Source organism: Oryzias latipes, chromosome 5 (genome assembly GCF_002234675.1).
Source record: "Oryzias latipes chromosome 5, ASM223467v1".
Lineage (NCBI taxonomy): Eukaryota > Metazoa > Chordata > Actinopteri > Beloniformes > Adrianichthyidae > Oryzias > Oryzias latipes.
Genome location: NC_019863.2, coordinates 29,375,453 through 29,403,370, shown reverse-complemented (window position 1 = coordinate 29,403,370; position 27,918 = coordinate 29,375,453). Strand labels below are relative to the sequence as shown.

The window sequence follows — 27,918 nt, the reverse complement described above, 5'->3', positions numbered from 1 at the left end:
GGACTTGAAATATCGGATTGGGCAACTATACATTAGGACTTAAACACTGTCCATATAACCTAACCTGACAGAATCAAATTTAAAAAGATTTATGCTAAAGTAACAAGGAAACATATGTTTTCTATGCAACTGCAATTGTCACTTTAAAAAAGGTATAATAAATAAATGAGTTTTTTGACATTAAGGAGTAGTTATATTTATTTTTCATTACATTTAGTTACATGTATACGTTACATTTGGCCCTTTGAGGACAGCCACTAAAGTGATGTGGCCCTCGGTGAAAATGAGTTTGACACCCCTGGTCTAGATGAACCCACCCTCCCATGACAAAGGTGGGCAGGATTCCATGTCTGCCGTGGACACCAGGGAAGAACAAAAATTATTGAATAAAAAAATTTAGAGACCTATTTTGTGAGGTTCAGATGACCCCACTCCCAACGTTAACGTTCCTTGGATAGCACAAGGGTTACGTGCAATGTTGCTTTTAGAAAGGAAAACACATTTAAAGCTTCCAGCGGCAATAATAAATGTTTACAATATGCGTTTCCTTTGCACAACCAAATCCATGTGTGTGTTTATGAGATCTAGTACCACAAAACTGGTCTAAATTGAGAAAAATGTCAGAAACTTTCTCCAATTCCATTTTTCTCAAGGCATAATTGGATATTTAAACCCTTATCATTAGAAACATCTAAAATCACTGTGCCCTTTAGAATAGATTTGCTGTTCATACCTTGTCAAGCTTTGCCTCAATTTCAACCACATCTGTCTCCACATCGTCAATACCAGCCCTGCGGAGGGAAACACAAAGGCTCACGGTTAATCAGATTTGATTTTCTATGATGCATTTTCATGGGTTAAGTCGAAAACTACAGTTGGAGAAAAAACAAATTCCTGGATTAGCTGTTAACCACAATGCACCATAACCACAAATAACCCAAAAACGTTTAATGCTATTGTGTTTATGCAATGTAAAGGGGAGGAGAGGGATAAGTAAAGGCAAGAGGACGACTGACAGAAGACCTTGATCGGTGTGCAGCCTGTGATATTGAGCCTGAACGCTGTTGTCTGTTTTTCAGGTCTTGGCGCTGCAACAGTCGAACATCACCGACTCTCAAGTTTGAGTGCTAATCCCAGTGATCAGATTGACAGAGGCATCACTCTGGGAGATTAGTGTCCATGCAGCAGAGCGGCAAAAATCAATGGATGACATCATGAGGAGGCATTGGCTGGCACATTAGTCTTAAGTGGGAGGATAAAAGAGGATGCAAGAGCAGAGGGGGCTTCTTCCTCACCATCAGTAATTTAGCAGCAAGATTGTTGCTTAATGCAACTGTTTCTTTACTTGTATATGTTCATTCAACGCAAGGATGATGGGATTTAATGGAACACGGGTGTCAGGTGGTTGGAATGGGTGATGAGCCTTAACCATCCTTTCCCTTGGGTCTTCTTCCATTAATGTACACACACCCATGGCCACACTGACGGGGTCTGTTGTTATGACAACCTTTTGTCTGGGGCTTAGTCTCACCAAATAATTATTTCTCCCACTTCCTAAAGTTAACATCACCGTTCAGCAGCAAAACGAATTTGTGAAACTTTTCATCAGGGGAACCAAGCTGCTTTACACAGAAGAATCTCACCAAGCATAAAATTGCTAAGAAAACTCAAAACAGCAGCATAAAATACATTTAAACAATCAATAAATTTGATAAAGTGCCACAGACGAGTGTGTTTCAAAGTGCTTTTTTAAAAACACATGTAGAAATTTTTGATTTAGAAAGGATTAGGTCAGATAAATGCAGGGTTGGTGAATGTTGTAGGCGGCATAAACCCATCACTCGATTCAAAGACTCTAAAAATGCAGCAAACTATTAACAAGAAAACAAAACAAAAGTGCACATCTGTCTAAGTGGTCTTTCCTTTAAATCAGAGGGAGTTTTTTGAGCAATGTAATTGTCAAAAAATATCATCTGTCACCCTGTAAATGTGCAGGAACATGCCAGCCACAACCCTGGGAAAAATGAGGATCCCACAAGATTTCAGCTCAACTCCTCTAAATGTAAGCAGAGCCCCACATTAGAGAAAGAAATTATCAAAAAATGCCTGTTTGTTTTTCAAAGGTTGTTATTTTGCTTGGTCATTGTAGATGGAGACAGGTTGCCAATGCTAGCAGAGGTCACTTAGCAGCTGTATCACTGGCTTTGTGGGGAAAAAAAACCTCAACCAAAAAAAAACAACATTCCCAGAATTCCTGCATTTCTTATTGCTCTTGAGATTCTCAAATTGCAACAAAAAAAACGCCAGTTTTTACCCTGCAGACTGAGGCTCAGTGCAACGCCGGTGGAACAAGTCGGCTATATGATCTAAATAGAGATGACTGGTTAAGAGTTTGGAAGATCTCACAAAATGTGACAGTAAGACTGGAGTCAGCAGGACTTGAACACATTCAGTGTCTAACAGCTGCTCAATCCAGAACCTGTGGTAACGCCTGCAGCAGACAAAACTCAAATGTCAAAGACACTGACACAGCCATGAACTGACCAAGGTTCTGGATGCGCTGAGATTTGACTATCAGCATTAATCTGCTCATCTTTAAAGTCCAACTCTGATCTTCTAATCTACAGAAAGCATTCCCTGTGGTCTTTTAATTATGATTACGCCAGTTTTAGCCAAAATCAAAAAGCCGTCTTGGATATATATAAATATATTTTTTATGTATGTCCACCATCATGAGAAAAATGTTACGCAAACATGTTAAAAACATCAAAAACACAATTTTCATGGGAGTGGTTCTCTAAAAACCCTTGCACTCATACGGGGGTTGACATGGTTTTTTGGTTTGTCCACTCCCATGGAGGGTTGCAGGGAGCATCTCAGGTGAGAGCGCAAGTGTGTCTAACTTTTCAATTTTCTTCGAGGTTCCTACGGCCACCTTAAGGGACGTTGACAAAATGGAACATAGCATTGTAAGCAAGTTAAATGTACTTATGACATATGATTGATGCATTCATACCAAGCCTTTACATCACGCCCGTTGCGCTGTCTGCAGGACTTGGGGCTTGGAAAAAAAAAAGACAGATCCATACGACACGCCTGCATCTCTCCTCCTTCATCCTTACTTACGCTTACGTGTTGTCTAAGTGTTTGGGACGACCTGTCACTCGTGCAGATGAACATTTTGGCCCTACGGGTTCACCGAGCACAGAGCGCTCTACGACCTTGATATTTTGTGCGGGTTACCTGCGTGCCCCGTACAGGTTTGCCCATTTTTTTGCCCGTATCCACCCGTCAGGGCAGCTGCGACTAAAGCTTTCACAAATGTCCGTCACTGCAGGTCTGTCCTGATTTGCCTTTTTGTAGCACATTCTACTAATCTACTCAAATGCTGTCCCAGAGTTATGAGATTAAAGTGAAATGGAGAAAGACAGATTAGGAAGAAGATTATGAGCCGCACTGCAAAAACCCGACTACATGCAGATATGCTTCCTGTTATACGGTTAAAACCGCCACAGAGATGAGAGAGATGTGCTCAGGCCATCAACCAGTGGTAACATGATGTTCTTGATATAACGTCACATGCTCAGCAGATGTATGTGCTCTTTCATGAGTAAAGATCTTACCTGTTTTTCCTCCTGACACAAACGCATGCAGAGAGTATCTGTCCATCCCATTTTTTGTGTCACATGACATGACATCCACTTCGCTTCAAGGACAAAACATGGACCGGAGGCTAGGATGCTGAAAACCTTCATTGAAATTTTAAAAGGTCTTCTCAGCAAAACGCAGAATCTAACACTAAAGATGTTTCTAAATCTTTTACAATCAATCCGTGTGGATTAGCTTTAATCTAAAGTCAAATTTCGCTTCATCATTCCACCAGATAATAGACAAACAGGAAGTTATTCTGCATTCATGCTTTACTAATTAGTTGCTACCATATGAAAACATTTGGATATATTCCCTTTAATCACTGCATCATGAAGAGTGTGTTAAATCCTGGTTTGTTTTTTATTTGCGAGCTGTCACATACGGTAAGCTGTGATGGTCAGTGATCTGATAAAGCATAAAGCAGAGGAACGACAGAAGAAATTTAGGCCAAACGCATGAACTTCACATTCAAGATGACAGAGTTAACGTGTGCTGTAAAAAAAAAAAAAAAAAAAGAAACAAAAGAAGGAAAAGTGTTTCTGCATAATCCTAACACAAAATCACACAAAAAACATTAAGATGTATGGTGCAAAAATTGATTTTAAGTGCTCATCACATGATGGAAAAATAGTTCTGGTATTAATTAATAAAAGACCCACATTGATGAAAATAGTGTTTTTGGTGAAGATGTTAGATGAAGATTAAAATTACATTTCAGAATGTTTATTTATTCAAATAGCTGTGGATCAGGAGCAAACAAAAAAATGCAGTTGTAAAAAGAGCCTCCTTGTGACTTAAAAAATACGCTGGGGGGGCCAAAAGCTTGATGCTCTGCCCCATTCTGATGCATCCGCTTGAAGACACTTTTTTTAAATTTTATTTTATAATTTAACCTTTATTTATCCAGGAAATGTCCCATTGATATTAAGAATCTGTTTTTCAAGGGAGTCCTGGCAAAATAGATCAGTTTACGTCTTTGTTTTCCTCGTCTGAGCTGGCTTCTGGCTCAAAACTGCACGGCTAGATAGCTCCAATACTACTCGCGATTTTTGTTGCACCACTAATTTTCGGTTAGGGGTATGAGGGGCTGTAAGCTAGTGGGAGAGCATGTAAACAGAAAACTCTCAGAAATGGGAAGAGGAAGAGGGAGCGGCCTGCCTACAACTCAGGAACTATGTCCTAGAAAACGGCACACAGTCTTTTATTTTGGCTAAAACGTGCATAATCATCTTTTCATCTTTTAATAGATGATAAGATGATCACAAAGAGACTTTTACAAACTATATAAATGTATCACTTTGCTTTAAACTCAAACTTTATTTATTTGTGAAGCGCCTTTCATTCCGATTGAAGACACAAAGCGCTTTACCTAAAAGCAAATAAAATAGCCATAAAATATAAAAATGAATTAAAGCAGAAAACACAGGACAATCACACAACATTGGCACCCCTCCCTCACCAGATTTCTCCCTCCACCAATATAACCCTGAACAGAAAGGAAGAACTGCTTTAAACCAAGTTTGCATTTACAAAGTCCAAAGTTTAGTTTAAAAATGTAAAAAAAAAATTGTAACAATGAGGTTTTGCCACTGTACCGTATATTAAAAAGATGATTTATACAGTTGTGAATGCAGCATTGAAAAAATAAAAATGCATTAGGACTTTATATCAGCATTAAAGTAAAGCAAAGGGATGATGAAAAACAGTTGGTTCCTAACAGGGAATGTGAGGTGAATGTCTACAAAAATATGCAAGAACTCTGTAACTCTGTAACCACTCTGTAACTACAAAACCCTTAACTCAACCTGGAATTTGTTGCTTGATTGAAATGTACAAATGAATACATTATGAGAATAATAAAGCACCTAAATCAAAACTTGTCAAATAGACTTGTATTCAGTTTTTAATGATGTATTTTTTAAATTCACAAATAATTAATTTGATAATCAAAATAATAATATGTAAATGTCCCTTAAAATCCTTATAAATAGATTTAGGAATTTTATTGTGATCAATTGCAAATGGGAGGAGTATTACATTTAAAACAACAGTTTAACGTTGACTAAATACAATAGAAGAAAAGCATTTGCTTTATACATTTACTTTATGGTTGCTGTAGATCAGATTGTGTTCAGCTGAGCTCCTATTGTCTCAGGGGAAATTACTAAAAGGCCGTGATGAGAATCAGACATGTCGGTAACAAAGACATGTAAGCAATTTCTGTCACATTTTATTGAATTAAGTTTATTCAACAGGAGCTTCTTAAATAAATCTACCCAAATCATGCATTATTGCATGGCAGGGTGGAATAAAACTCTATTTTATGTACTTTCAATCTTTAACTATTAGACGCAGGAACATCTAAATGTTTTGGTATGAATAGCATAGATTTTTAACACTGTAAAATAAAAACCCACAACATACTTCAGGTTAAATAAAATATGCTTCAATATAAAAGAGAATAAGCCAAATTCCTGTAAATTTGACTTTTTTAAATCTGTAAATAATAAGAGTTTCATTTTTATCTATAACACCAAAACAAAAGCTTCTACTGATCGTCCGCCTTAAATCTCAGACAGCACGCAGACATACAAACAAGCCGAAATTTCTCCTCCCAGAAGTGGTGGGCTCCATGGCAACCATTCATTGACCAGCAATCACTATGGCAACAGGCATCAGCATTACACACGCTTTTTTTTTTTTTTCTTTTACTGACCAATTTCCTCTTTGTCTGATGTGTCTGCCACCACAAGGGTCTCCCAGCGTCTCTTAAGCTTCAACAATGAACAGCCTCTGTGTTGGAAGTCAGTGAGCTGACCTGCTGGCTGTGGTGCAGCGTACTGCACATCTGTGGTGCACGCAGGTAGGTCACAGTCTGAAGGCCCTGAAGTGACTAAATGAATCCTTTTAAAGCTAAAGACGCTCTGAGCTCTCAAAAATTTCAACCCCTAACTTGTTTTGACTGAAGTTTCAAGAATTACTCTTTTACTAGGAGGGGAAACAACATCAGACAGGACATGATCTGCAAGTACAGCTCAGTGTCTTTGTTCGCTGATGGCGAGGGTGTGCAGGTGGTTTTGAAAAGGGAGGGGGCAGAAACTAAAGCCCATCCCTTATTTCTTTGTTCTGCCATAAACCATTTCTGTGCATTTTACTTGTTGAAATACTATTCAAATCCCATCAGACTGATATTTTCCTACAGATTACACGAGTTTCATGATTTTCAAAAATGATAGTTTTGTTTATAACGACACCTTTTAAATTGCGTCTAAAAGTCTGCCCGACCGGAACAATCATCAACGGCTGACGGCAGAATTCTGAATATGGCATGGATGCAGACTAAATTCATTTATAAAAGGTGGTTTAACTGCTTCTTTTTTTTTTTTTACAAATTCTAACACATTTAAGCAAACATAAAATGGCTTGAAAGTGGGCGCTGCTCACACACATGTTTAGACTCAATTAAAAAAGAAAAAACAAAAAAACAGTAAATGATCCTTTCAAAAACACAAACACATGCTCGACAAAACAGGCAGTCTTTTCACACCAATAACATGCAGTGGACAAAGATGCCTTCACTGTTGGGCCTTATCAACCCCCCCTGCCTCTATACACAACAAACATCACACTCATTCACTGAAAAAGCAGTTGGCTGTGCCGATGGTTGCTGAGACAAAGAGACCAAACACCATGTTGACACAAGGACAAGTCAGTGAACCTGCAGTTTTTGGGTTAGCAGATGCAGAAAATCAAAGGTAGTTGGCATTTTACTTGTTGAAATACTGTTTAAATCCCATCAATCGGGCTTCAAACCTTTTTTTTTCTGTAGCTGATTTATGGTGAAAAAGAGTGAAGTCAAAACTGTTTCAACCTGAAAATGACAGAGCGATTCTGCGGTTTTCATACATGAAATTCCCACAACAAACACAAAAACACAAATATATACAAAAATTCAAGAATATTTTAAAAATATATATAAAATTTGCCAATACTTCATTGTTAAAGGAGTTACAAAGGATGAAAGTCTATGAAAAGTTTATGATGGAACATGAATCAGCCTTTGTCATCTTCTGTATCTGCAAGCCAAAGAAACATAAATTTGAACTGGCTGCAAGAGAAAAGCTTCAGGTCTCTGCTTCTCACCAGCTGTCGGACCACCTGTGAGCTCTGCTCACTGGAGCAAAATATTCACCCACATATAACAGATCTGTTGTCATTACTCACAAGCGATTGTTCTGTAACTCCTTGACTATATAAACACGGTGCATTTAAAAATACTTCTGGCAAAACAGTCGGGACAGGGAAATGTCATTATATACTTCCAGAGTGCATTCCAGCAGCTGGCCAACAGGAAGTGTGCCGAGAAACCTCCACCGCTGGAGTGTCAAGCCCACAGAAATCATTTCTCTCTTTTATAATGTAACCTCAGGTGGAACTACTCTGGCTTGAAAAAACCAAGTGGCTGGTGAGTAACAGCTTTCAGACTTGGGTTAGTGAGAAATGTCAAATGGTTGCATCACCAGGAGATGTGTGCGTCAGAAAACAGCTAAAAGCTTTCGTCCTCTCAGTGTTCCAACATTTTCAAACTCTCAGCTGTATATCCCACAAACTTGCCGTTTTGTTTTTTAATAAATGTTGTGACATTTTCTGTTTGATGGAGGACATATTTAACGAAACTTAAACTCAAAGCAACATTTCTGAGTATTTCTTTGTTCAAATCATTGTGAATAAGGAGCAAATGAAAAAAAAACAGTTTACAAAAGATAGTGTGGGTGGGCCTCAAGCTGCCCCGCTCCATTTTGATGCATCCACGTGTAGACGACTAGATCCATGTACGGTACATCTTTGTTTTTGAGCTGGCATCTGGCTCAAAACTGTACTGCTGGATAGCTTTAAGACTGCTAGCCATTTTTGTTGCATCAGTAACGTTAGGTTGGGGGTGTAAGGGACGGTGGGCTAGTGGGAGACCTTGTAAACAGACAGTTCTTGGCGACAGGGAGGGGATGTGGTTACTCCGCGCAAATAGTCCCGCCCAAAACTCAGAGGTGAATTTCTAATGAACTCCTGCCACTCTGCAAAAACGATGTCCCAGAAAATGACAGATATTTTAGATTTTGGTTAAAAAAGGCAATAAACATAATAAAAAAAAACAATAGGGACTAGAGCTGCACGATATGAGGAAAACTTGCGATATGCGATATTAGAGATTTCGCATATCTCTATATATGCGATAACGATATAATTTGCGGTATATAAAAAAATAGAAAAATGCTAAAAACATCATTCCCAATTCATTAGAAACATTTTAAAATTACACTCCAAATGACCCTCATTGACATAGGTGACAAACATCTAACATAATAGGCCTCCATCTGATTGGTAAACAATGGGAAGGCGTCCATCTGATTGGTCAAAGCATAAAGGGATTTATTTGATTCGTTAAAAGCGTCAAGCTGCCATAAGATTGTTTTAACACATTTTGGGTTTACGATTTATTGCGATAACGATAAATTTGCGGTACATTGTGCAGGCCTTAGAATAGCTCAAAAGATCATCTCAGTGGGTCTTAAGAACATGAGGGCTTGTTGTGAAGCAATTCTCAAACCTCTAGTTAAGCCACCAGTCAAAGACTCGTTACCCAAATCCTCCTAATGAAAGCCCTCACTTTCAAATTAAGGGTTTAAGAAAAAAAAATGAAAGATGGAGGCAGAAATCTGAAACATCTATGGAAAACATGTGCAGCACTCTCATTTATGAAAAATGTGATGAACAAGAAGTTTAAAGAGGACAATGCTTATCCCAATCCCTAACCCCTTTAACCTTGGTTGATCTCCCCGTGGGGCGCAAAGCCGCAAGCGTCAGGCACACAGAGGCGGGCCGCTTGTGAAACGCAGAGGAGGAATACCCCTGTGGTGTATGAGCGCGGCGTTCCCAGGACTCTTTCTGCTTCCGTGATCTTTGGATGCATCCCACCCAGAGCCAGGTCACAGAGAGGGATTACACACACAAGGGCAGGGAGGAAACTGTCTTTAAGTCCCAAATAAAACCAACAGCCATACATCTCGAGCGTCTCACAGTGCTGCCACGTGTAAACACAGATTCCGAGAATACAGTAGCTCCTTTCTAGTTACTGTACAACAGCAAAAAGCTGTTCCATCTGGGCTTGTGATCCAATAAAGAAACAGTATCTGTACATTTCTGCCGGATTCGCCTCAAGCACAAGATTATTGTTGGGCAATGAATTCCGGTAGTGTCAGTCCCCTGAGAATTGAGGCTTTTCTTGCTCAGCGTTGGTTGTACTTAGGACTCTCATTTTGCAGAGATAACTCCATACCATCAACAGATAAATACAGTGTTGACGAACCAAGTGATCACGCCTCAGGCCTACAGACACGCAGATAAACTATATGAAAAGTTCATGCGAGCCTTCAGGAGATTTCCGTTCTTTTCTTTTTATAACAGGATCGGTGGAATTATTGTCAGTAGTCACAGTCTAGTTTGTAAAAACCTCCCAAGAGGCTGATGAGGAAACAATAAAGTGTTGGAGGTCAGATTGGTTAACAGGTGAAATTAAGCAGTATTTACTGAGCTTTACTGAACACAAAGAGTCGCATAGTTTTGTTACAAAGTCTATGCTTAAAGATTGTCCAGCACTGATAAGCTTCTCTTTTTGTCTTAGCCAAAAAAGGCACGCTCACACGCACCTATGGAAAGAACAACACAATGCATCATTGGAATACTGCACACAGACTCGACTGAATGCAAAATCCAAACCCGCCTGGCTGATTCCCAACGCCTGAAATATGAGATTACACCGAAATTCAAGTGGAGGTCAATTAGCAAAAAATCCTGGGTTGTCCAACTCTACCAACTATAACAACAAAAGCAGATCATATAAAGCCATGAAGATGCTTCCTTACAGTTATCCGTGGACAGTGAAGTAAAGCAGTGGACTGAGCACAACTTTCCTCTGTTATCTTTGGCACCGTTTGATGAGTCGAGTGAGGCCTCTGCTGACACCACACAAAGACATGCCAAAGACAAAATAACCACAGATTTACACTTCTGTCCATCTAACAATGGTCCATCGTTTCCAAACACACACTGAGGTCTGGCAAATCAATCAGATCTTCTAAATCAAACTCACGCAACTTGATCACATGTTAGCCAAAAAATAGCTGGAAGTCTGGTTTCGATTTCCTGGCCCTTGGCTGTGGAATACTGATAGACACTGCATGAATATACAAGTGTCCTAATTCACCCAGGTCTAAAAACACAGAAAGAACTCTATGTTGACCAGATGCAGGAGTCGTATACTTGAGAGCAGAAGGAGTCAGAAGAATTTAAATTGCTAATCTTTACAAAAAAAAAGTAAGCAAAAACCTGAGTACAGTATTTGTTTTTTCGTTTTATCGATTACAAAGAGGATTAAAAAAAAAAAGACATAACAAACACCCAAAAGACTATTTGTGTCATACAGGCTTCCCTCCCAAAATCAAGGTTCACCTTTTGATGGTCTTGTTGTTTTGCATTTTTGTGCTGTATTATGTGTGGTGTTTTTAGCGCATTGTGTTTGTCAATGTCTTCCATGCAGTGTCTTATGTATAGAATGCGTTCAGATCACGAAATCTATTCAAATCTTTGATCGGGATCATATTTTTGTTTTCATTCTGTAAAAATTGACCGTTTTGAAGGTTTGAACTTAAAGAGTTTAAAAAAAAGAGAAAAGTGTAAAAAATCTCATGTCTGTCTGAGAAAAAGGGATAAAGTGTGTTACTGCCGCAATAAATCAGGGAACACTGTATATAAACAATTTCACCAAATACATTTTTTTAAAATTCTTTTCTTTTCATCTTTTGATCTATTTTCAAAGAACTCCCAGTGGTCCAAATTTTGATAATGCTGAAAAAACCTCGTTTTCTAGGACAGTTTCTGCAGAGCAGCAGTAATTCACCTCTAAGTTGCGGGCAGAATTGTTGGCATAGAGCAACCCCACCCCCCTTCCCGTCTCAGTTGCTAAGAGCTCAAACCCGGGAGAATGCAGCCCGCCCAGCGTATCTTCTATGTCACAAATAAGCTGTTTTTCACACAGCATTTTTTCGTCTGCTCCTTTTTTGCAATTTTGAGCTTAATTTTCTTTACAACCCAGCCAACAAGTCCAAGACGGCCTCATGTGGTTTAAAAGTGGGCAGAAAATGTGGGCCTCGAATGGGTTTTTCTGTAGTTTCCGTGGTGACCCCACCTGTGTTTGCCCACATTGGCTTAAGAGGGCACTCAGAGACAGTGGTAGTTCTACACTGAATTACTCCCTGGACAATTTCACCATGGTGACCTCATTGTTTTATGTTCCCTATTTTTATGTGGTCATTTCTCACAAAAACATAACTAAAATGCAAAATGTAGGTTATAGAATGTCACGGTATGGCTGATTTTATAAAGTAGATTCCGCACCCCCAGCTTCCTGCCCCATCCGTCCACTTAATTCGGGAGACCCCCGCAGTTGAACGGATTCCCTCCACCCCCTACTCTTTTTCTTTACACACCTTTCTGGTGCCTTCTCAGCCGACAGGAACGACAGCCACTGTCCGCTGAGGGCGCACAGCTACAAGGGGCGTCGATTCGCCTGGTTTAGGTCGTTCCAAACACCAGGATATAAGAGAGAAAAGAAAACCATAGCCGCGCAGATCTTTTCTTCTCCAAGCGCTGAGCAGGTGCCCCCTTTGAATTGGCGCCCCAGCCAACTGCCCATACTGTCTGTACCCAAAACCACTACTGCTCGGAGCTTGCCATGTTGCTACGCTGTCCACTGGGTGGCTGGCTCGTGTAGTGAGTGCCCACTTAAGACAATGTGTGCAAACACAGGTGGGGTCACATTTTCTGCCCACCTTTGTCATTTTGTTGCAGTTGTAAATTGGAGCCTCTCACGCCAAAAAGAGGTCACCGGCATCCACAGGCTTTTACCGTATCTAAAGGATCTGAATGGCAAAAGCAAACCTGCTTGTATTTAGCCTGAGCTGAAACAGATTAGAGTCACTGATGCGGTTCAGGTGAAACACAGTGGGAGAGGCCATGAGCCCTCATTTAAAGCTCGCTCTGTGACAGATGTGGACACTTCCCACAGCTCATCATTCATGCATGGCGGAAACCTGGAGAGACACGCTCACAAGCAGCAGCATGTACACTAAATATTTGATGTAATTAATAATTTGTTGAGTTTTCAACAAACAATAAACTTCATTCAAACATCTCTTAAATGTTTTTACAGGAAATTCGTGTTTCCAGGCTTAATTTCCAGTTCTGACATTTCTCCTTGTGTTTATTGAAGTTTAAAAAAATAAAACCGAATTTTCAGAAAATAGCATTTCTACCATCATAATAACAAGTTTGCTTTAATAAAAATAATTTCAAGGCAATTCAAAGTTTTATTATTATAATTTATTTTTTAAGCATAACGAAGGTGTTTTTATTTTAGGTGGTAGAACTCCAACCTCCATCACTATTAAAAATTGGGAATAAACTTTTTAGTTTTAAAAGGTGATGATCTGATCTCATTTCTACTTTTTTTTTTATTAAAAACCCAACTTTGTTCTATTGTTAAAATATTGTCACATTGCTAGAGATGTAAAATCAACAAGAGCGGACAATTATATCAGACAAATTGTCAACATATATAATAAAATTTACAGTAAAACATTTCTCTGTCTCAGAAATAAAGGAAATGGTATAAAAACAGAAAATCAATTCATGAACTTTATTATTCTATAAATTCCATCTGAGCCGTCAGCACCTTCTAAAAAGTTGTACTAACAGCTTTTTCTTGACGTTTCATGGATGAGGATGTATGTGGAAGCGAGGACGGGTGGAATCTGCTGAAGAAGCCTTCCAGACAATGAGAGCTCACAAATGCAGACAAATGCAGTTTGGGGATAAACATTTATACATGTAATGAAAACTTGGCCCACAAAATTCTTCTCTGCCAGAATGAGTATTTCAGGATGAAGGGGCTGAAAAAACCAAAATAACAACTTCCTGTTGACATTTACTCATTTACATATCTAATTCAGAGACTTTTTATTCAGAAAATAACAGACAGGAAAAGAGCAGACAGCTGTTTTATTAATAACTTTAAGAATGTTTCCAAAAGATAAATTCTCAAGTATTCTCATTATAACACAAGTGACAGTGTTTGTCTTGGTCTTTGCAGAGAATTTAAACATAACCAATACCAAATTTTCTCTCTTAACTTTATCTTTTCACAAGGATAAATAAACCTCAACTCAAAAACTAAGCAAATTTTGTTTTGGAATTAAAAAAATAAATAAATAAAACGATAAGAATAGAATTAAGACAAACTTTAATTGGATTAGATGATGAATCTGTGAATACAGTTGCCAAAGGATCTTCACCCTTAATCAAAATCAATGATCTGAACTTGTCTGAACAGAAATTCTCAAGCACTCTCATTATAACTGAAAAATAAAGTGCTTTTTAATTTCGAAACAAATGGCTGTACTTTTAATGAGGATTAAAAAAAGGAGCTGATAATAAAATACTGGACTTGCAGCTGTTGTCCGCAGTTTTACTTAAATTAAATGTCCTTTATCTGATCTTGTTTACAACCTGATCTGATACATTTATAGACTCCTCATGTCCAAAGTGTCGCCAGCAAAATCAAAGATCCATCTTCTGCCCTGCATGAGAACACAATTCCACGACATGATGTCTCTGCATTCACATTGACATTGCGTTGCTTTTTAAATACAAATGAAAACGTGGCCATCCTTTGTTTTCTGCTCTAAGACATGTTGGCTACTAAGAAGCGTCTGTGGTCCAGCTGTTTAATTTTTCTCCACTTCTACCATCACAGCTCAGTTTTTAGGAAAGAGTGCGTGTGTGAGAGGCTCTGAGAGGGCGGAGAAGATGGATTCAAGAAAGTGTGGGACTGCTGACACGTCAGATGGGAATGATTCATTTGGTTACATTCAATCCCACAGAGATAAAAAGGCAGGAAGGCAGAAGAAAAAGAGAAAAAATTAAAAAAGGAATCCATCAAATTCTTAGAGAGCAATCCTTGTCTCTGTCTCTGCTCGTGTTTTTATAGAGAACCAGCTTGTCAATAATGTTTGTGGTTTCAGGGCTGCAGGAATGTCTGAATTCAGCGAAGATCGAGCTGTAAAGCTGCCAAACTTTTCAAGGGTGTGTATAAACACGAAGAGGCTGGAATTAAGAGGAAGACTTCTTAAGATGGAAAAAAAATGATCCAAAAGTTCCAAACATGCCAGCTAGCAGTTGTATTTTGCAAAATGCACCGGAAGTTGATGTCAGTGGTTCAAAATTCTGACGCAAATTGGTTTAACTTTCTCCACATGGTGTCACATAAACTGCCCAGAGCGAAAGGAGCGTGGGTGGAGGAGGAGATGGAGAGAAGATGCAGAAAAAAAGCAACAGTAAGCAGGAAAAACAAACAGCACATTTAAGTTAAAAACCAAAAAAAAAAAGATTCAAGGGTAGTAACCTGTAATCCACACAGCCAAGAAAACAAAACCAACAAAAGCAGGGGGAGTTGGGCCAAATATGAACAAGCTGCTCGACTGCATCCCAGATGTGAGAAAGAGACACAGAATGTGCATATACACTTACTGTACAAGCACGAACACGCACACACACTCCTTCCAGTTTGCATGTTGTGACACAGAGCCGACCGTATGACTATTTCATTTGTCACCTGAGGGAATCTCTGCCCAAGTACTGCGAGGAAAAATCTTCTGCTGGGCCATTTATAAAATGTTTTTCTGAGGAAGGCTACGAGCTTTGTGTATTTTCTTTCATGCTTTGGTGCACAACTGTATGCCAAGCCCACAATGTAACGCATGACGTGTGCAGAGTAATAACGTATGAAATACAGCATGTGGTCTGTTGCCAGGACAACAGCACTGCCCACACCGTAGCAGCTAAGAGCATCAATCTCCCTCCATTCTCCTTCTGCTGGACTCCATGGTCCATATTCCCCACCTAGTCTCACTGTCTTTAATAAACATCCCTCAATCAATAATCTTCCTTGCGCTGTTACTCATCCTCATTGGTATTCCTGCAGACATGCCACTTTGTCTTCCAGGAATCTCCTGAACGGATCCAGTTCAAGAGCAGATCCTGGTGTAATGTATGGGAGTCTGCTTCCCTGACAGATTCATATCTATCCCACAGCTGCACCACCAAACACCGGAGGCTGAAGGAGGAGGGAAGGAAGGGCAAAAGGGTAAAAAGAGGACAGCAAACCGGTGTGTGATAGATCTGTGCAACTGTTGAAGTGAAAGGATCCCATTCAGGTTTGCAGACTTGATGGCGTTGTCCCAACAAACCCTTCTCTATTCTTCTCGTCTTATTTCAAACTATGACAAACCAGATGACTTTCTTCACAGAGAAGGGAGGGTTCAACAACACCATGTACTTCATACAATTTGCGCCATCGTTTTCCACTGGAGGCTTAATGTCTTTGAAAGGAACAAAAACTAAATGGAGCCGTTCGACATAACTGTACTGGGATTTCTTTTTCTCACCTCTGAATGTCTCCTGAATGAGCAGCATTAGTCTACATGGAGCTAAAAACATCATTATTGAATGAATGTTGAGAGCTATTGAAACACAAAATAACTCTACAAAAACATTCCACACAACTGGTTTGCAAATAAACCCCATAAAACACCTACAATGAGGTAAATGGCGCTAGCTAAAGCCTTTGTCAGATGCACCTGTACAGGTGTTGATCCGTGCAGGTGCTGCAGGCTTTTGGGTTGTCTGGGCCCATGGAGGGTCGTAGAAAGGAGCACAGGTGTGTCTAGCACATCCATTAAAGCTCGTACAACCAAAGGATATCATGAAAATGGAACATACCATTGTTGTCCATGTGGTAAGTGTATTGTAACATATTTTTAGGGTTAATGTAAATTGCACATACTTACGACCTACAGGTGATACGGTCGTATGGTGCCATTACGCCACACTCTAGTGCAGGGGTGTCCAAACGTTTTGCAAAGAGGGCAAGATTTGGTGGAAATGTGAAAGGGCCAACCATTTGGCCTGACATTCTTTAAACTATTTTTATAACATTACAATTAAATGAACTAATTGATTAGTATTTTATTGAAATGGCATACTTGTCATTTCTTCTCATTGAACAAATATTTTTTATTACATTTTACCCCAAATCACTGTTAATTTTGTGAATTCTTTACACTGTTCTTTCTCAGTTAGCTTGTTGTCGAAAGCATGTCCCATCTGGTAGTAACTCTTGATTGTGAACATGGAAATATAATTTAGCCGACCACAATCATGAAACAGTAAGTGCCGGGGTGGGTGCATACTAGGGGTGTTAGAAAAAATTGTTTCAGCGATATATCGCGATAGTTCATTTGGCGATACTTGTATCGATTCAAAATGCTGTCATGATGATATTTATTTATTATTTATGAGCGTCCTTCAGTGGCTGACTCTTGTTTTCCACTTTAACCTCCAACCGCTAGTTGGAGTTGGCACACGGAACCTCTTTGAGCAGCTCTACACCGCACAAAACAACAGGAAGACCTCAGCTACAGGCAGCTTGTTTTGTTGTTATGAGACATGTAATACTTAGTTTTTACTTAGGATGGCTACCGAACCGAAACTCTGTGCCATGTTGCTGCCAGTATCATAGACAAGCGCGGGTTGCGGTGCTTTGTAGCGGGCTCAGATAAGAGCGAGTGAAGGAGTCCAGCTGCACAGCGGCTAATGCACGTAGCACCAGGCAAATGCTGTCGGCAAAGCGGGCCAAATCAAAACAGCTGATTAAAATAAAATTGTGGTGATTAAGAATCAGATGATTATTTGGGTGCAAAATCTGACTATTATACGTAGGTCACAATAAAGATCATTTTCTTCTGCAACCTGCCTCCAGTGGGTTTTAAAGGAACTGTAACATTTGGTACTTTAGGTCAATTTCTGGAAGGTTGGGGCTTCAGTTGACCACATTTCACGGGATTGCATTTCTCTCAGTTTAGGGCGTCGCTAAAATTTTAGAGATTAAACTCTGTATCATTCTGGAACAGACCCAGCTCTCCAGCAAAACACCAAACAGAAAAAAACAACAACTTTAAAATCTAAAATCAAGTTAAGTCAGAACAATGGAGCCAAAGCTGATTGGTTTTTTTCACTCAGAAGAACAGCTTTGCTGCAAAGCAACTCAAGTATCAGAGCTCATAAAGTAAATTAGGTGCAAGATTTTGTTAGAGTTAGAAATTTTGTATCATTTTGTAGCTACCAGACAGTAAATCTTGTTAATATTGTAAAACGATGGTTTAATTAGATTTCTTTGCACCTTTGCCAATGAGATTGTATATTCTCTGATAGTCTCTTACCGTGTAATCTTAAATTTTCCTCAAGTCAAAGGGTGGATTATCTCACATACCTTTTGAAGTGATTTTTGTTTTTACAAATTTAGTTCTCGCCACTTTTTGCTGTATTTATGGATAAATTCATACACTAGCAGTGAATCTTATGTTGGGATTACACGGTAAAGAACAAGAATCCAGTTTAAGATTAAACCCACAGTTTCTGCACCAGGCGACACATTTTTCGTTGCACTTGCTTAACATGTTGCCAAAGAATTGCCAAGAATTAACCAGCAATGTGAGGAAATGCTTCCAAATGTAAAAGTGTAGAAAAAAACAGACTGGTGTTTTTCCTTTATCATTAAAATTAGGGCACATTGCTATGTCAACCTCAATTTGAGCGAAATGGCACGAGAAATGGTCTTAATCTAATCCAGGTCTGCTTGGGTTAAAGGTCAGAAAATCCAGAATGCAAATCATAGAGATCGTAGAGAATTGTAGAGAAGGTTTATTTAATAAAAATACCTCTAAGTGCAGCAGTAAAAAAAAAAACCAAAAAGACACGTCCTTTTAAACGCAGCCAGACAGGGAAAGCGTCAAAGCCATTACTATAATTCTATATCCTCCACATTACAGAAATAGAAACTGCATGGAGCTTCTCTGAGGCAGAAGCTGACAGCCTGCAAGCCTTAATAGGTTGTGTAGGCTATCCTCTTGATTTAATCAGAGAATGTGGTTTCTGGTAATCCTATTTCATATACGGGTCTCACTCTCACACACGTACACACACAGGCAGCACGTGCGGCAGGCAGAGTGGCAGTGGTTTCAGACGAGGCATCCACGTGCTGAACCGATGCTGCTCACTTATGAATATGAGCGCCATGCAGGCACGTTGGCGGAGGCAGGAAAATGTGGACCCAAATGCAACCCAGATAAGAACAATGACAAACACAGCAGCCTCCTCACTCTACCCAACCTGCCAATAAGCTCTGATTCATCATTTCTATGGATTTGAGCCACTGAGGGAGCACAATGGATCGTCTTGATACACGCATTAATACACAAAAGATTTAACTAACATTCAGTTCTTTTACCGAAATGGGAACAATCTAGATTTTTGTTTTCATTCAAACATTTTATTATATAAACAACACGAACCTGCCATTTTGGACCTTTTAGACCAGGGATGTCAAACTCATTTTCACTGAGGGCAACATCAGCGTAGTGGCTGTCCTCCCAGATATAACTTATACATGTAACTAAATGTAATGAAAAATAAATGTACCTACTCCTTTATGTTAAATAACTCATTTATTTATTTATTATAACTTTTTAAAGTGACGATTACAGTTGCATATGTCTAGTCCACACAACATGCATCCTTCACTGTGGTTCACCTTCATCCAATTGTAAATTCCCTTACTCGGTAGAAGCAAGCTTGGGATTTGACTTTTCTTTTTTGCTAAAGACAAAAGACACAACAGGAAGAGAAACTGACAAAGTTGACTAGAAACGGTTTATTTACTTCCTTTTTAAATTCCTATCTGTATCCTTTACATGCCTAAGTCCTGCACATAAAGGGAAACATGTGAAAACTGAATTTAACCCCTTGTTACTTTTTCATAAATACAATTTGAAATTTTTGCCAGAATTTTGCATTTTTGTTCTTACCAAACATGACTTAAGAAAGATTTTCATTTTTATTTAAATGTGACTTCTATAAACAGAGGAATTGTGGGGAAAAAACAAAAGAAAAGAGATAATATTTCATGATTTTTTTCTTTTATTTGTGGCTCATTTTGGTGGCAAGATAACAAATTAAGTCTTTAATAAAATAGGGAAGTGTTTAATTCACAGAGGTATGTTAAAGTTTGAACAATAAGGATGTAGAAGAGCTTTTTCTGATTATATAGGTGAATATTGCTCTAAAGTTAAGATATGCAAAGAAAACAGGAAAATCCTCTGTTGGTTGACGACTTGAATAATTATTAAAACAATACAATGTCTTTTGTTTTGAACTTTCCAAAAGTTTCCCCCCCCCCCCCCCCCCCCCCCCAAAAAAAAATTAAAATATCTGTAAGCCTGCTTTTAAAAAAAAAAAACATTTATTGTTCTTTTACAAAAAGACTGATGCATTTTGATTTTGTCCTTTTGTAGTAAGAAAATTGGACAAACAAAGCTAGCAAGACTTGTTTTATCTGCACATCTGTCTTCCTTATGGTCATTTCCACACATGAGCCAACACAGTGGCTACTTGTGAAATAGCAGCTGCCAGTGGTCCTTTAGCCTCTTTACTCAAGTTAATGGAATTTCTTCATTTTCAAACTCCACAGTTCCTTCAGCTCTGAGTTCACTGGGAACCCAATTTCACGTTTAATAAGACTTATCAAAGAGAACCGTGTGAACACATGGCCTAAGTAATGTGGCGAGAAGAATGAGTATGCACATTTCTGCATTTGTGCAATTTTCCACATGAAGCTGCACATAGTTTGGCTCATGTGGCCTCAGGTTTGTGAGCGGAGAAGCAGCCAGGATCTTTTGAACATTGTGCTTGCGTGAGCAAAATGTACAGCTCACAAGCTCTAGGGATGGCTGGGGGAACTTTCCTTTACTTCCTGAGAAAGTATTAGTAGCTCCGTTGGACAACACCCTGCTTTCTCCATTTTGTCATTTGAACTACTTCACGCTACATTTCTCCAATTTGCTAAAGCTCAGTTTACCGCAGGAACATTTGTTTAGCACACACATGCATGAGAAAAACAACCAAGGTGAGGTTGCACCCTCTTTTCCAACCCCTTTTCCTGTTTATTGAGGCTTTTTTATTGTTCTGAAAACAAAAAGGAGCAGAAATGTACAATCTAGACAGTAAAAAAAAACAAAAGACTGTCACTGACAGACATAACAGGACCCATCCAGGCCAACCAACATCTATACTCCTTTGCAGCAACATTTTATGATCTTGAAATCATAGATTTGTCTCAACTGGAGTATTCAAGGGTTTTTCTTTTATGCACACACACATTGTGGACTAAATTATTTAGGGGTGTGAGTAAGGACAGCTGCTCTGTTTGACATCCAGTAACATTTATAGGTTAAAAGTTCAAAAAATCTGCTTCTTTGTCCTCCTGTTGTTTTCTGCTGGGTATATGACCTGGAACCTTTCACACCACAAGCGCACAAAACTACCAGTGAAACTAGAGGCGGTCAAAACCTAATGATACACAAAGGAAAAAATATTTATTTATAATTAAATAGCACATTTCTACCCCTTTAAAGGCTGTTGTCACACAGCCATTATGTGCATTTTGCACATATTGCACAGGTGAAATTGGTCATACGTGAATCTAAGTGAAAAAGGTGGGAAAGGTTGTGGTCTTCCACACATGTATCACGAATGAACCATAAATCAACATAGAACATAAGCCATGCCTAATTACTTTGCTGTTTATTGCAATTCATTAGTGCTTCTTGCGTCAATTACATTATTTTAATGTGATTTATGCGCCCTTTCCCCCCTTTCGAAAGTTATACATCGGTGTTACATGCATGAAAAGTCTGTTGGACATTTGTGCAACGACCTTATATATCCACAAATTTGCATTTGCGTATGCATCTCACAAAAATCACCCACAATTGCATATGATGCACTTAATAATCGCAAACGAATTCAACTAAAGACCCGTCACCCGAAACCCTCGACAGACATCTGCGCACATAGATGAATGACAAAATCACAAAAAACAACAACATTTCATCCATGGAATATTTGTGTGACATGGACAACCGTGATCCAGTCACAGTCCCATTCACCCGCACATTCACACACTGATGGTGGCTCTGCTGCCAAACACAGGCACCAACCTATAACCACCAGGAGCAACGTCGGGTTCAGCATATTGACTCAATGACACTTCCATGCATGGTGGGAACCAAACCCATATTCTTCCGATCAGAGGTCGAACGCCCTACCTCTGCACACAAATGAAAACCTGACCAGATTAAAAAGCATTGTGCCCACTAATGCTATGTATTGACACAGTAGGTATTTAACCTACATAGGCAGTCATGAGACTAAGTGATGCATTAAAACCTTGTGTGACCTTCCTATACCTTAAAAAGGAAAACCAATTGCAAATCCGTTCACGTCCTATAGGAAGCATTTGGGATTTTCTCCACGTTTTGTGGTGTTTTTCATCGAAATCAGTTCAGATGCTTCAGTTAAAAGTAGATTTGTTAAAACATAACAAAAAGTAGCTTTAGTGTGAATGGGAAACCTCCATGGAGGGTTGAAGGATAGGGAAAGTAATCCAGCAAAGACGGTTTTACATCTACATGTGCAGCTTGTTCTGCATGTATGGATGAATTGGGGAGAGTGGTTGAAAGTGATTTACGTTTGCAATTTAATGTGATTGGTCTGGAATCTGTGGAGATGTTGATCTTTCAAGGACTTTTAAATAATGGTGTTTTTAGTGGTTTTAACATGTTCTTGTGGCATTTTTCTGATCACGAAGGACACATTTGTATTTTGGGACATAAAAAATAAAAATTTGGTTAATTTCATTGTCATTTTTTCTTTTAACATTATTTGTAAAATTTTTTTTAATTCTGGAACCCCACAAGGCTGCAATTCTTTCCTGTCTTTGAAAAAAAAAGAGGATGCCGAAGCTTCTGCAGCTGTTACCTAAATAGAACACAATATGCTGTTAAAAATAGTGTGGCACATTTATAAAATATTGTCTTCATCCGCTCTGCTCCCTCTCTGCTCGAGTCGCTCTCTCTTCCAGTCATTTTTCAGATGCGGCGGTCTTGGAAAACCTATCTCGACAGCTGGGTGCTGTGCTCTTTGAGAGTGGAATTGAAAAAAATGCAAAGAAAACAGACGTCCAGACACTCACCGCAGATCTGTGAACTCTTAGCAGCTCCAGCATTTTCCCCCAAATTCAGTCGTCTGACTTTTTTTCTGTTGTACAACAGACCCAAAGTCCTTCAAACGTAGTGAAATTACATCTTAGGGTTTGTACACTTTTGTCATACTATTCAAAAACCCTTTCCATTGTTTGCATTTCTGCTTTGTGTCAAAAACTTGCCTTTATGTAAAGAGACAAACAACTTCCTTAAGATTGCTAGTTGAAGTATCAACTATCAAAATAAAAGTCAGAATGAAACTGGTCTCTTTCAGTAAAATTAACATTAAATCATCATTTTCACACCACCCACTCTCCTCTTCCATTCTTAAATTCACTGGCCTCCTTTCTACAAACTACAAGCCATGTGGCTCATTGCCGCTGTTGCTAGGCAACGGCTCACACCCACCAGTATGCATATTAGCACTTATATCACCAAAATACAGTTATGAAAATGAATGACTATAGTTTAGAAATAGATCAGTCCTTGCATTGCATAACCTTGATGTTTTGAGGAAGTTTTCTAAAACTTGGCGATACTTGCTTGACAGTGGTTGAAGGTTCAAAGCTCGCGCACATAAAAAAAGAAAGGTGTTATATTTGAGGACGCATGGTAAAAATAACTTGTTTGTTCTAAAAAAAAAAAAGAGGGATCCTTTAAAAACCTACCATTTTTATTTGAGATAAAAGTTATAATCATTTATTCCAACTGATGAAGAACACCAACATAAAATACAGTTTAAAGTATTCTGTAAGTGTCTGCAGATACTTTCACTCTAGGAAATAAAATCTGAATTTGAAAAGTTCCCATTTTGATTTGACTGGAAAATTCCACACTTTCTTTGAGTTTAGTTTATTTTCACACTGCACTTTTGAGAGCAAACCAAATTAGCTTAAAATATTGTGTCAGTTCCTCATTTGTGGCTGACCTCTAAAAAGCCCAAAGAGGAAAACTATAGAGCGAACCCCAGTTTGCATGATTCATCCACAACACTATCACACATTAAGGAGAAAAAAACAAACTCTTATGACTCAAACAGGCCAGTGTAAAAGCGTCTTTGATTTCATAATCTGAAAAAATTTGGGTTTACCAATTTTGTCCTACAATAAGCTTGTGTTTTGGGGTTTTGGACGTATTTCAATACAAAATCTTTTCTTTCCTAATTCATTCTGATCGTCATTCTTTTGTCAGAATTAAACTTTTGTCTTGTAGTTCGAGCTAAACCAATGCTAAATCAATCTGAATGATAAATTATGTAATAAAATGGTTACGGTAGAACAGGGGTGGGATTAATTAAGTTCGCTTCCTTCCACTCCCTTTCAAGCAATATTTAATTTTATGTCTAATTAAGTTTGATTCATCATTGTGTGACTGTATAACTTGTAATTTTTGGTTTATTATTCTTATTTGATTGCTTGAAATAAACCATTTCAAATCAAAAATCAAATCTTCCTGCCCTTGTGCTTTACAGTTGGTATTTTATTTTGGTGGCTTTGTTTTGGTCACAGGCAATCATCTCCATCTGTAAAAGACATACTGCTTTTAAAGTCTTACTAGGACTTTTATGCCACCATATTTCATACAGATATTGATGTTCTCTGAAATAAACTGAGTCTCATCCTTTGTCCTATGTGTTACGGCTGTGGCCGTATTTGGTTTTGTTTGGTTCTGTTTGTTCTGTGTTTTGTGTATTTTTGTATCAGAGTGGGACTTCTGTGTATTGTGGATCTTTGGGTTTGTATGTTTGTGTCTGATTATTTTCAGGTGTGGTGCATGAAGGTGTGGCCTCCAATTGGTCCAGAGCTGGAGGACGCTGCCTCAAGAGCACCACTTGGACCTCCACACCTTGAGAGGGAAGATTTGGCTGCAACCAGTCTCCGTTGCAGCTTAACCCTCTTCTCCGTTTTGTTTTTGATTTCACCACCTGTTTAGTTGTGTGTTGCACTTTAGTCATTTGTATTTGTTTTTTGTAGTTTTGTCTGTGCCCACTCTGTCTAGTCCTTTGGTTTATAATTTTGTTTGAGTGAAGCTTTAGGGGTGAACTGCCATTTTGTTTAGTACATGTTTTCTCCTGTTTTTGTTGGGTTAGGGAGGTTAGTGTTTTGTCTTTGATTTCCCTTTTCTTTCTTTTGCAGGTAAGATTACATGTTTCAGTTAGGTGGGGTTTTGTTATTTTGGCCTGGGTTCACCCTGAAGCCTTTTAGCTTCACTTTTAGTTGTTGGTTGTTTATTTGTAAATAAATTTGATATATTTTTATGGAGACATTCGTTTGGTGCGTTAATTTAAATTTGGTAGCAGAAAACTTTACTTTTTATGTTATGCCCCCCTAGCACCCCTAGACACAGAAGGGGGCGTAACAATATGTCTAACATAGAAATCAGCAAATTGCAGAATTGATGGGTTTTCTCATGAATTCTCACACCAATGAATTTGCAGACACATACATTCTGGGTCCCATTAGCAATCGACTGTATTTTTGACTTGTGAATACAAGGGCAGGAGTCATTACTATACGCTGTCCTCATGTGTGAAACCTCAAAATTAAAGTTTTAAACTTAGGCCCCTCAAGAAGTTACATTATTTATAGTGATAATTTTAGCATTTCCCTCAAAAGCAGTCATATTAACCAAAATAATGACGTTAATAATATCCACAAGAAAATCTTTGGTAGTAAAAAATTCAATAGAAGCCATCTAACGTAGGTGCGTCAGGCTTATCAGACAGTTACCCTGTAAGAGCAGCAACTAAAAAGCCACAGCATGCACAAACCTTTGTTTAGAGTGAATGTGGAACATGAAAGGAAAATGTTGGAATACTGTACAGGTGAGTAAAACAATGAACAAAAAGATGTGGGATGTGAGAACTCAGACATATCTAAAATATTCTCTCGTGTTCATGAACGCACGACTACATCACTGCTACAAGTTCAGACCTGCAGACTGAGGGCGTGTTTGAGCTCTTTTAACTTCCTCAGAGGCCAAACGGATAAGAAAGAGTTCCTGTTTCCTCAAAATGAAAGAAATCAGTGGAGGCAGGATCACATCAACGTCAGATTTCCTGGTAATGCATGTCATTCTACTTACTCACAATAAAACTGTCTAATTTGAAAACAATTGTTTTTTTTTAAACAAATTGTGAGTGGAGGTTTTATTAAATAAAAAAATACTTTGCGGTCACTCTCACAATCTTTGTTCAAAGTGTCTAACAGCCATCCAGGCACTTTTTAAAGCCCCTGCGTCAATCTGGATGATTTTGTGACACAGGTGTTTTTTTTTTTTTTTTTTTTTGCATCCTTGATGATGAAATAGTAATTGGTTAGTATGTCCAAACTCTAATTCAGCATCTAAGAATAAATGAACCATAATAAGACAGATATATCATAGTGGTGGAAATGGTGAATCAATATTTAACCATTTTAAAGACCCATAATTTTTTTACAACTTCCATCACTTTGATGGTTTTACAATTATATAACCAGTTTCCTATATGTGGTGGAATTTTCCTCATTAACATTCTTTATAGCCCAAATGGAAAGAGAACCAGCAGAGAACAGAGGAAGTGTGTGGATGTGTGCTGCTTCTTTTCTTCCTGACCTTCTGCTTCGGCTATCCATCACCGGTGAAGTGTGATTTAATGAGCACATTGCATGTCTGTTTCTCTCAGTTTTCCCCAGTCTGTTTGCGCAGTCAATGGACTGCTAGTCTGAAGAAATCTCCAACAACAAAACAGACAAGATTGTGTTAGGAGAGGAATGAGGATGACTCAAAGGCTGGCATGGGGGAAACTTTAAATTTATTTATTGACATTTTTTTTTTTCAATTCAATGAAAAAGGTGGTTAGAAAAAGGGTTCTCCTGCTTTGCATGAGTGCTGAACTGCATGAATCTTTTAGGAATTATTACAAAAAAAAAAATTAACTCCTGCAGTGCATCTCCTCCCTGCTGCCACTGCAAGGGCATCTTTTCCCTCCAGTGTGCAAACTGACACATGTAGGCGACAGCAGGCCATACTCTATGAATTCAGTGATGAGTGCACCCACACTGTACATGCAATGCAACACTCACTCTCAATGATCTCCAGACAATCAAGTGACCCACATAAAGCCAGTAGTCAAAACCTTATCAATATTAGCTATTGAGAAATAAATAATAATTTCATTAACATTGAAGCACAATGGATTCTCATTGGCTTTGTTCCACATCTCATTGAATCTGTTATTTCAGCAGCAGCCACATGCAAAAATCCCTGTACACTGAGGAAATACAGACAGATGGGCCACAATTCAGACAAACCAGATGAAATGGGGACATTTCAAGCAGTGGCTGAATGAATATGTCACCACATTTTCAAGGCATGGACGGAGAGACAAACGCCGTTCCATTGTTGAACGTGTGCATTTAAATGGCCCCATGTTCGTTTCATGTCACATAGCCACGTATATGTTTGCGTAAAAATACATGCATTTGACTGAGAAATGAAGGTGTGCCATCGGCGCCGCCGTGTGAACCACATGAGCAGCCTTACCTGAATCTGGGGGAATCTTTAATACATTCTTCAAAGTCCACCGTCATTTTTGCGTTTTCTTGTATTCCCACTTCAGTTGACTAATGTCATTGCCCGCGGCTGGATGACGCGTGAAGTGCGCGGATGGCGGCTGGTATCCCCCTGACGAGCAGCAGTCTGACGCCCCTCGATCAGCGGCTGCGTGACACAGAACAGTGCGAGACGGGCAGACTACTACACTGCTGCTGCTGCTGCAGCCGGCGAGAGGCGCGGCGAGAGAGGAGGGAGAGCGCCCAATACCGACAACCTGTGAGCCTGCAGCCACAAATGTATGGCAAGCCAAGAAGACCGAAATGACAGCCTCATTGATACATATTACATGCATAAATATACATTGATTTTATTTGCCATATTTCATTTAGATGTATTTAAAATATAAATACTCATAGGTAGTATATGTCAATGCAAATAACAGAGGAGTAGGGCTGCACGACAT

The 27,918-nt window shown here is 38.9% G+C and overlaps 1 protein-coding gene across 1 annotated transcript in view; it reads right to left on the bottom strand.

Annotated features, from left to right (window-relative positions):
* LOC101163810 (arf-GAP with coiled-coil, ANK repeat and PH domain-containing protein 3) overlaps positions 1-27,738 on the bottom strand; it is a 54,330-nt gene extending 26,592 nt beyond the window's left edge. The window contains exons 1-2 of the mRNA XM_011475550.3: positions 27,444-27,738; positions 734-791 (exon numbers count right to left, since the gene is read on the bottom strand). Coding sequence (XP_011473852.1) covers positions 734-791; positions 27,444-27,490 — 105 coding nt within the window. The 5' untranslated portion in view covers positions 27,491-27,738. The remainder of the gene's footprint in view (positions 1-733; positions 792-27,443) is intronic.
* Positions 27,739-27,918: the final 180 nt, after the last annotated feature.